At 40.9% G+C, this 10,475-nt stretch overlaps 1 protein-coding gene across 2 annotated transcripts in view; it reads left to right on the forward strand.

The window, feature by feature from the left end:
- Positions 1-9,853, forward strand: part of LOC137348168 (ADP-ribosylation factor-like protein 5B) — a 42,783-nt gene extending 32,930 nt beyond the window's left edge. The window contains exons 5-7 of one of the 2 annotated variants that reach the window (XR_010969085.1): positions 4,363-4,514; positions 8,060-8,290; positions 8,449-9,852. Coding sequence is in view for 1 of the 2 variants with exons in the window: in XM_068013464.1 (XP_067869565.1) it covers positions 4,363-4,514; positions 8,060-8,108 (201 nt within the window). In the remaining variant the exon portion in view is untranslated. Of the gene's footprint in view, positions 1-4,362; positions 4,515-8,059 lie in introns of both variants that reach the window. The other variant, XM_068013464.1, reaches the window with a different exon arrangement.
- The last annotated feature ends 622 nt before the right edge of the window (positions 9,854-10,475 follow it).

Here is a 10,475-nt window from a genome sequence, read left to right on the forward strand (position 1 = left end):
GGAGGTCAGAGAGACAGGGCAGTGGCGGGAGATGGACTCCTGCAATTTCCCTGAATGGGTAATGGATCAGCCATGATCAAACCAGCTCCCCTCGAGGAGACTACATTGGCACTGCAGGCAGATGACCATGAGGTCTGCCTGTCCGAGACTTTCTTTGGAAAGTTACGAGACCCAGGGAATGAATTAAATAGATTTTCCCTAGGTGAGGCTCAGCGAGCCGACCCAGTATTGTGAAAGTTAGCAAAGGCTGTCTTGTCTGAAAGTGAAGCAGAGAAAGTCTATGATTGCTACTATTTAAAGAATGAGGTACTGATGAAGAAATGGTGTTTTCCTCACAGACCTGAGAACAAGGAGTGGGCAGTAGTTCACCAGGTAGTGGTGCCGCAGAGTTACCGGAGAGAAATATTAAGAAGGGCCCACGCGACTACAGTGGCTGTACATGCCGGTATACGAAAGACCAAAGCCCGCATAAGACAGCAATTTGACTGGCCAAAACTCCACAAAGATGTGGTGGAGTACTGCAGGAGTTGCCACATGTACCAGGTTGAGGGGAAACCCCAACCTACAATGAGACTTGCACCCCTAAGTCATGGACCAGTGTTAGGAGGACCCTCCAGCAGAGGGCTGGTGAACAGTAAGGGACCCCCGCCAAGAACAAAAAGGGACAGGCAGGCACAAGACTGGCCAAAGGTTAGACAGAGAAGGGGAACAAGTGACCAAAAGAAGACAGGCTGTGTAATAGGTTTTAGGATTTATGAATGAATGAGAGAAATGCATGTTTTTTTTTCTGTATCTTACATTTTTCTCTCGACCCTTTTAATGAAATGCGCTTTTCTCAAATTGCATTTCATTCTTCTGGGTGTGGAGGTGTCATGCCAGACTCCCAACTGCCAAGAATGAGGCATATTCATTTTGTCATGAACATTGATTTTAAACTGTTACTGGAGTGAAGAAAGGACTTGTTAAACAGATCAGCCGTGGCTGGAAAAGACATTTGCATATTAACAGACAGTGTTTGGAAGGACAAAGCAGCTATTCCCTGACGCATTCAACCCATAATGGACTTTTGATCACCAGGTGTTGAAGGTGGGGGAGCTCGCATTCCAGTTTGACTGCTAAGATGGCCAAATATGCAAACTGACATGGTCAAACCAGCTAGTCACATGACTAACCTGCTGGGCAACCTGCGTTTTTTGAATTTGTACAAACAGTTTGGGCGGAAAGCTGTTTGCTCCTGGACTCAGAAGCTCTCCTGTCTGCTCCCATCTCTTTCTCATAAGCCTCTGAATCCACTGAAGAAACATGAACCCTAAGAGCAAAAAGTCTCCTACAGTGAACAAGGTTTAAGAAGAATACTGGGCCCCAATGAAAAGCAAGATCTACCTACAATCAAGGACTCTACAGTGAGCTCAAAGAACCTAACACAACTCTTCAGATATTGCCTCAAACTTTTCCACTTTATTTTTCTTCTCTTTTCTGTCTCTGTTTGCCTGTGTGTATTGAGTATGCATGCTAGCGTTGGCGCGTCGTGTATCCATAGACTTTAAGTTAGAGTTTAAGTTTAATAAATTTCAACATTTCTTCTTTAAACCTAAGAAAGCCAGTTTGTGCTGGTTCCTGTGCCTTATAATTGGAAAGTGGTGAACAAGGATTCACCAAGGGGGAGCTAGAAACAGTGTGTTTAAAATTATACCATTATAGTAAGACCAGGTGAAGGCTGAGAAGGACCCTTCGATACCTTTCTCCCTGGTCGTAACAATCACACTATCTGAAATGGTGGTGGAATCAGATTGCATAGGAACTTTTAAAAGGCAATTGGGCATGTTATGTGCAGAGAATTAATTTGCAGCATTATTGGGAAAAAGCTGGGATGTGGCGTTTAAATTGTACAGTTCTTTCAAAGAGCCAGCACAGGTACAATGGGCTAAATGGCTGCCTTCTATGGTGTGAGATTCCATGGTTGTATTATCGGCTTATGTTTGACATTATTTAAGAAGGCTGGTGGAGTGAAACCAGATAACTATAAGCCTGTCAGTTTTGTGGCAACTACTAGAATCTGTCATTAGGGATAGAGTGACTGACCACTTCAACAAATAATGAACTGATCAAAGAAAGCCAACATGTTATGGCAAGTCATGTTTTACTAAGCTAATTACATTTTTGTGAAGCCTGTGAGGAACCGCGGGAATCGGTCAATTGAGGCATTAGTCCGGCTGTTTGGGGCATTAGTTCCGTGTTAATCAGATGATGGAGAGAAATTGTGTAGCAGTTGCGTGAAATGGGTAGAAAGACAGTTCTGATGAAGGGTCACTGACCTCAAACGTTAACTCTGTTTCTCTCTGCACAGATGCTGCCAGACCTGCTGAGTAGTTCCAGCATTTCTTTTTTCAGATTTACAGCATCTGCAGTACTTGGCTTTTATTATGGTAGAAAGACAGAATCCGTTGCAGAAACAAAAAGGCAATTGTGTTAAGAACAAAGAATGGATGATAAGGAGGTTTACCAGGATGTTGCCTGGTCTGGAGGGCATTAGCTATGAGGAGAGGTTGGAAAAACTCGGATTGTTTTCACTGGAACGACGGAGGTGGAGGGGCGACATGATAGAGGTTTACAAAGTTATGAGCGACATGGACAGAGTGGATAGTCAGAAGCTTTTTCCCAGGGCAGAAGAGTCAGTTATTAGGGGACATAGGTTTAAGGTGCGAGGGGCAAAGTTTAGAGAGGATGTGCGAGGCAAGTTTTTTACACAGAGGGTGGTGAGTGCCTGGAACTTGCTGCCAGGGGAGGTGGTGGAAGCAGATATGATAGTGACGTTTAAGAGACATCTTGACAAATACATGAATAGGAAGGGAATAGAGGGATATGGGCCCCGGAAGTGCAGAAGGTGTTAGTTTAGGCAGGCATCAAGATCGGCACAGGCTTGGAGGGCCGAATGGCCTGTTCCTGTGCTGTACTGTTCTTTGTTCATTCACCTAATGAGCTCCATTACGGATGTCATCTACGTGGATTTCTAGAACCCATTTGTGAAGGTTCCACACATTATCAGCTAAATTGAGAGTGCATGGAATTGGAAATAGCTTTTTGACTTGGATTGTAACTGATCTGGGAGCTAAAGATGTAGACTTGGATATTAACTGGGAGGGTATGGGGAGGTTGCAGATGGCTGGTGAACCAAAGAAGGCCAAGAATATCTGCCTCATTCGTTCTGGATCCTCAACTTTTTACTGTATTAATAATTCAGGTGAAGGAATAGAGAGTTGTACATCTAAAGCTTTCAGATGACACAAGTTAGAAGGGACAGTAAGTAATGCAGGTTGGAACAAGAAGTGAGTGGGAAAAGCAGTCGTGAATGGAGTTCAATATGAACAAGTGCAGGGTTATCCACTTTGGACCCAAGAAAAATAAATGAGTATTTTCTAAATGGTGAGATAAAAGGAACTGCAGAGGAGCAAAAATATTCAGGGCTTCAAATACACAAATCATTAAAAGCCAGTGAACAGCTCCAAAAAATAGCCAAAAAGGTTCATGGAATATTGACCTTTATCTCAAGAGGAGGAAGTTTTGCTTCAGTGTTATAGAGCCTTGGTCAGACCCCATCCAGAGTACTGCGTTCAGTTTTCTGCACCACACCTCAGGAAAGGCATCTTCGGAATGCATACAGACCAGATTCGCTAGAATAATACTGAGGCTTAGAGAGTTAAATTATGAGGACAGTTTTCATAAACGTGGCTTGCATTTCCTTGAGTGTAGGAGTTTGATGGGTGATTTGATGGAGGTATTTAAACCATTAAAAAGATTTGTTCGGGTGGATGTAGAGAAACTATTTCCTCTGGTGGGAGAATGAAGAAGGGGACATAATAAAATTAGAGCTACACCATTCAGGAGCAAAATCAAGAAGTACTTTTTAGCATAAATGATGGTGGAAATCTGGAACACTCTTCCCCCAAAAGGCTGTCGATGCTAGGACAATTAGAGATTTCAAGACTGTGAAAGACAGTCAAATGTACTTCTGTTAGGTAGTGGTATCACTGGATATGGAGCAACAGTGAGCAAATGGAGTTGAGGTGCAGATCAGCCATGATCTAATTGAATGGCAGAGCAGGCTCGAGGGGCTGAATGGCCTATGCCTGTGTTCCTATGACTTCTCAACCTTCAGTTTTTACGAAAGAAAATAGTATCATCTTGTCAACCTTGAAGAGTTTTATAGTTGGTGCTGCATAATTAAATTTAAGAAAAAGGGATTGTATTCAAATTTCTTGAACAAAGTTGATTTTTGAATTGGGGTATTGGAGTTCAAAAGTAGAATACAAGAAATCTAACATGCTTTAGAAATGGGCAGTTATCAAATGTTCTTCCTTTCAGGATCTAAGGAATGCAGCTGTACTTATATTTGCTAACAAGCAGGACAAGAAGTGTTGCATGTCCGCGGTCGAAATCTCAAAATATCTTACACTTAGTGCTATCAAAGATCATCCATGGCATATTCAAGCCTGCTGTGCTCTGACAGGAGAGGGGTAAGTATAGTGTTCAGTTTTACAATCAATTTCTTTTTTAAATTGGTTATGGCATTTCATATTAAAAGTTATTCATGTCCATTGTCTTCAGTAACTCAGTTGTTTTTTCCCCTCATTCCTAACATTTTTAATGTTATGTCATTAATTTTATTCATGATTCATATTCTATAAAATCCTTCACTTCATAGTTTCCAATTTATTCCACTAAAAAAGATCCTTTCCAACAAAAATGAATTTGCCACTATGACAGCTCCTGAAGCAATTCTCCTCATCTAATTTTCACAAGTAGCATGATATAACAGGTAGTCAGATCTCCAGGCTTACTCTCCGACAGGCAAAATTTGTATTAAATTTGACCACAGTTCCAGGAAGTCACTGTGGCCGTCTCTAATAGAGGAATTTATTTATTTTTATTTAGAGATACAGCACTGAAACAGGCCCTTCGGCCCACCGAGTCTGTGCCGAACATCAACCACCCATTATACTAATCCTACATTAATCCCACATTCCTACCCCATCCCCACCTTCCCTCAATTCCCCTACCTGTACTATGGGCAATTTATAATGGCCAATTTACCTAGCAACCTGCAAGTCTTTGGTTGTGGGAGGAAACCGGAGCACCCGGCGAAAACCCACGCGGTCACAGGGAGAACTTGCAAACTCCGCACAGGCAGTACCCAGAATTGAACCCGGGTCGCTGGAGTTGTGAGGCTGTGGTGCTAACCACTGCATCACTGAGGTGCCACTGTGTAACCTTTACCTTCAACTCCCTAGGAACCAGCACACAGCATGTCCTCCTCTTTCTCATGTGCTGATATCTATTAATCTACATCCCAATGCCAGGGCACTGTTTCTAGTAGCATTGCCCATTGAGATTAAATTCCTAGGAGTCAGCATAAATTTGAGGGTGAACCTAGAATATAAAGGTATTAAAACCCCGGACAATGCCTTGATTGTACCTAAAATTCATAGATGGTCATGCATGATAGAATGTCCCTTCTGTAGTGCATTCCCTTCCAACCTCTTTTTCTGTGCTGCACAGCTTTCCAACTCTATGCGTTCACTTCTTTCTTTCCTGCTGCCTTGCATAGTTTCCCCATGCAGTAATGTGAATGACAGAGGGCAAGAAATATTTGCAGGAACAAAGTGCAAATGAGATAAAACCAAGGGTTAAAATGTAGGGAAAAAAAGGAGCAGAGAGAGCAATAGAGAAAAGGGTAGTGAGAAGATGTGGAGGGGGACAGTGTGAGGAAAAGCAATGTGCAAGGTTTGACCTTAATTTGAATGCTACTCAAGACTAGGATGCAAATCTGCTCTCATGATCGTAAGTTTCAAAAGTAAATGGAATGGGCACTTTCTAGTGGATGTAGAGCTTTGGCAGAAATTGGCATTGCATTGGCAGCTTCACTTGTAAGGATACCTGGTGTTAGAAACTGAAGTAACAAATTCCTGGAACACAACGAGAGGAGTTTAACCTTGCCCTTAGCAAGTGCTTGGTTCTAGATGCCTAAATTGCAAAAGTCCCTCCTGCGCAGATGATCCTTTACGAGCAAAGAAAAATATCTTTAGCCAGGGCTAATTTGAAGTACTTTGTACTAGTTCACTTTTTATTTTTCCTTCTGTCATACAGTCATAGAGTTTTACAGCACAGAAAGAGGCCCTTCGGCCCAACGTGCTTGCGCCGACCATCAAGCACCCGTCCTAACTAATCCCATTTCCCCGCACTTGGCCCGTAGCCTTGTATGTTATGGTGTTTCAAGTGATAATCTAAATACTTCTTGAATGTTGTGAGTGTTCCTGCCTCTACCATCTTCAGGTAGTGCGTTCCAGATTCCAACCACCCTCTGGGTGAAAAAATTCTTCCTCAACTCCCCTCTAAACCTTCTACCCCTTACCTTAAATCTGTGCTCCCTAGTTATTGACCTCTCCGCTAAGGGAAAAAGTTTCTTCCTATCTATCCTATCAGTGCCCCTCATAATTTTGTATACCTCAATCAGGTCCCCCCACCCCCCCCCTCAGCCTTCTCCACTCCAAGAAAAACAACCCCAGCCTATCCAGTCTCTCTTCATAGCTGAAACGCTCCAGCCCAGGCAACATCCTGATGAATCTCCTCTGCACCCTCTCCACTGCATTCACATCCTTCCTATAGTGTGGCGACCAGAACTGTACACAGTACTCCAGCTCTGGACTAACTAGCGTTTTATACAGCTCCATCATAATCTCCCGGCTCTTATATTCTATGCCTATGCCAATAAAGGCAAGTATACCGTATGCCTTCCTAACCACCTTATCTACCTGTGCTGCTGCCTAGAGTGATCTATGGACAAGCAATCCAAGGTCCCTGTGACCCTCTGTACTCCCTAGGGTCCTACCATCCATTGTATATTCCATTGCCTTGTTAGACCTCCCAAAGTGCATCATCTCTCACTTTTCAGGATTAAACTCCATTTGCCGCTACTTCGCCCATCTTACCAGCCCATCTATATCGTCCTGTAATCTAAGGCTTTCCTCTTTACTATTTACGACACCACCAATTTTCGTGTTGTCTGCAAACTTACTGATCAATCTCCTATATTCACGTCTAAATCATTAATGTACACTACAAACAGTAAGAGTCCCAGCACCATTCCCTGCGGTGCACCACTGGTCACAGGCCTCCATTCACAAAAACCTCTGCCTCTTTCCACTAAGCCGATTTTAAATCCAATTTGCCAAATTACCCTGGATCCCATTGGCTTTTACTTTCTTAACCAATCTCCCATGCAGGACCTTATCAAAAGCCTTACTGAAGTCCCTGTAGACAACATTAACTGCTTTACCCTCATCTATACATCTAGTCACTCCTCGAAAAATTCAGTCAAATTTGTTAGACACGATCTTCCCCCTGACAAAGCCATGCGGACTATCCCTGATTAATCCTTGCCTCTCCAAGTGGAGATTAATCCTGTCTCTCAGAATTTTTTCCATAAATTTTCCTACCACTGATGTTAGATTCACCGGCCTGTAATTACTTTGTTTATCCCTGCTACCCTTCTTGAATAATGGTACTACATTCGCTATCCTCCAATTCTCTGGTACCTCTCCTGTCGCCAGGGAGGATCTGAAAATCTGTGGTTCGAGCCTCCGCTATCTCCTCCCTTGCCTCACATAGCAGCCTGGGATACATCTCATCTGGGCCTGGGGATTTATCCACCTTTAAGCCTGCTAATACAGCTAATACTTCCTTTTTCAATGCTAATTTGATCAAGTATATCACAATCCCCTTACCTGATCACTACACCTACATCGTCCCTCTCCATAGTGTCTCTGTTCTGTCTCTGCCAACAAAGGACAGAGTGCCTTGAAGTACAAAATCCAATCTACATTTTGAAAGACTTAGTAATTTGCCTTTTATCTAATTGAGAAAAACTTGTTCTGGAGTAGTGGACATGTATAGCACCATCTACATTGTTTTAACAAATGATTTTGTTATTTTAGCATTTCTCCTTTAAATGTATGGGGGCAGAGATTGCCATTTAAAAAAAAAAATTATTTTCCCCCTATAGGTTATGTCAAGGTCTTGAATGGATGACAACTAAAGTTGGAGTGAGATAAAGCAATTGCTCCATAAATATGAAGTTATCTTGTACCTGTAGCAAACCTATGAAGTTGCAAACTGCCAGCTACATTTTTAATGAAGCGAATTTGAATTAAAAGCTCCACTTGTGTATTCCATAACACCAGTCAGCTCAGTACTGTGCACTGTCAAATTCTGTACTGCAACGATGCAGTGTTTGGTATGTATTGCACATACTCTTCACCTTCCTGTCTTTACAATGCCGCTAATTTTTTTAATAATGTCTTTTATTATGTTTACGAAAAGTGTACAGAGTGGCTTAAATGGATAATGCACTTTTAGGTCACAATTACTTTCATCTGCATTTAATTTTTTTAGGTCACTGATAATGAGACTACCTTCTGCACTGTTTTGGTTTTGGGAGTTGGACTGACTGTACCACAAAATCATGAAACTAGAGTATCCTTGTGACTACTGCAATTAAGACAAACTGGCAGATTACAAATTAGAATGCACACTCCACTTTTTAACAGCTGTAACTTAATATGACTATCACTGAACAATCGCAACATATGAGAAGGTACAGTGTGTTTGTAGTTTTAGCAACTGGCTGACACATTTGGAATGATTAAGTATTTCTCTTCATTGAGAAGTCTTAACCACTTTTTTTCTGCTGAATTAACTTCTATGTGAAGTAAACAAACATTTTAACTACAATATCACCAGCATTATGCATTGACTAGAATTTTGTAAGAATTACTTCAGGATTAAATTGACTAACAAAGTTTGATTCCTGTTGAACTAATCATCACAAATATCTTAATTGAGTACATCAGTTACTAAGCTAAAAGCTGATACCTATGCAGATAAATCTGGAATGTATTTGAGAACTAACACTACCCAATATTAGTAAGTAAATGCCATTGCAGGAAAAAAATGTGGGTTCATTTATCCTGCAAAAAGGAACCATGGTATCTGAATCTAATAAGCTCTTAGCATAACCATCATAGTTCAATCTTAACCAGAGTTAGTGGCAATACCAATTGTTAGTCCATTAAACAATTGCTGGAATTGCTACAGATTAGCAGATTGTTTTCTATTCATGTTATAAAGGCTATACTGTAGTCCATTGGAAAAACCCTGCAACGTCAACAGTACAAATAAGTTTATTATGTCTGGAAAGTCAAGGTCATCTGCCATTTTTCTGCTTGAATATTGTAGGGATGTTTTTTCTACAATTTTTTTCAAACTGTTAGTTTGGCTCCTGATTAACTTGTTATGCAGCTGAGTCTGCATTTACCTGTGACATTGGATTGCTGTGTCAAGATATTTCATTTAGATCTTGTACTATGCTAGAATTCTGTTCTAAGTACTTAATTTTTGAAAATGTAAAGTTATTCTTCGAAAGATTTATCATGTGCAAGAGTGGTAGTGTTAGCAATGTACATTTGTGAAATTGTTGACTGAGACACCTAAGAATTTAGGTTGAAAGTTTAAACTTTTGTATATTTTTGGCTATTAGCTCTGTTCAAGTATTTTTTTAAAAGTTATTTTTAAACCATATATGTTTATAGCTTTGTGAGAGCTTTTTGCCTTATTAAGACATATTCCTGAAAGAAACTTTGGATGTTTCTCTGCTTGAATGTGTTCTTTTTATATCCCATTCAATTATGGCCCAGTAACATTGTGATTTTTTTAAAATAAACTTTTGTGAGGCATTGGTTGTGCAATACTTGTTCCAATAAATAAAACTAATTCTAAAGCAGTCTTTATTCTACAATTTTATTGGTGTTAAGATTTTTATTAAATACATTCATATCAATATGGTGGTGTTCACAACACAGTGCAATTTAATATAGTTGATCTCCCATGGCATTGTTCCCCTACTGCCTTTGTCTTCATGTTTTCCTCTTTCTGCATTTCTCATTGGTGTTTCTCACAGTTTCTCACCTTTTAAAAATAGTTACTGTCCAGCTCTTTTTCCTGTAATGCTCTATTTCCTTCTGGCTGCAGTGCCTGTGTGGTTGTCACACTTGTTTCTTTACTGATGTACTCAATTACATGGCTTTTTTAAGGTTTGCACTACACCGGCAGATACAAGGCAACCCATACTGTGTTGAAAGTAGGGTTGGAATGAGGCTCCCTGAGAGATTATGTAGCATAGATGGTTGAGGGGGAAGATTGGGCTGAAGCTCAGGCCAGCTGGGACTTAATACTGTGGCTGTAAATAAACCAAATGCTGGGATTGATGAGTTGGGACAGAATCTGGGAGAAATAATGGTTTGTGGGAACTCTGGATCTGAGAACACTTTGGATTGCAATCCTGTTTTGGTATAATTTGGAAGTGGCTAGGATCTGGCAGCAGTCATTTTAGTGGCTGGAGCATGAAAATGCTCATGGATTGC

The sequence above is a fragment of the Heterodontus francisci genome, chromosome 2, assembly GCF_036365525.1.
Source record: "Heterodontus francisci isolate sHetFra1 chromosome 2, sHetFra1.hap1, whole genome shotgun sequence".
Classification (NCBI taxonomy): Eukaryota; Metazoa; Chordata; class Chondrichthyes; order Heterodontiformes; family Heterodontidae; genus Heterodontus; species Heterodontus francisci.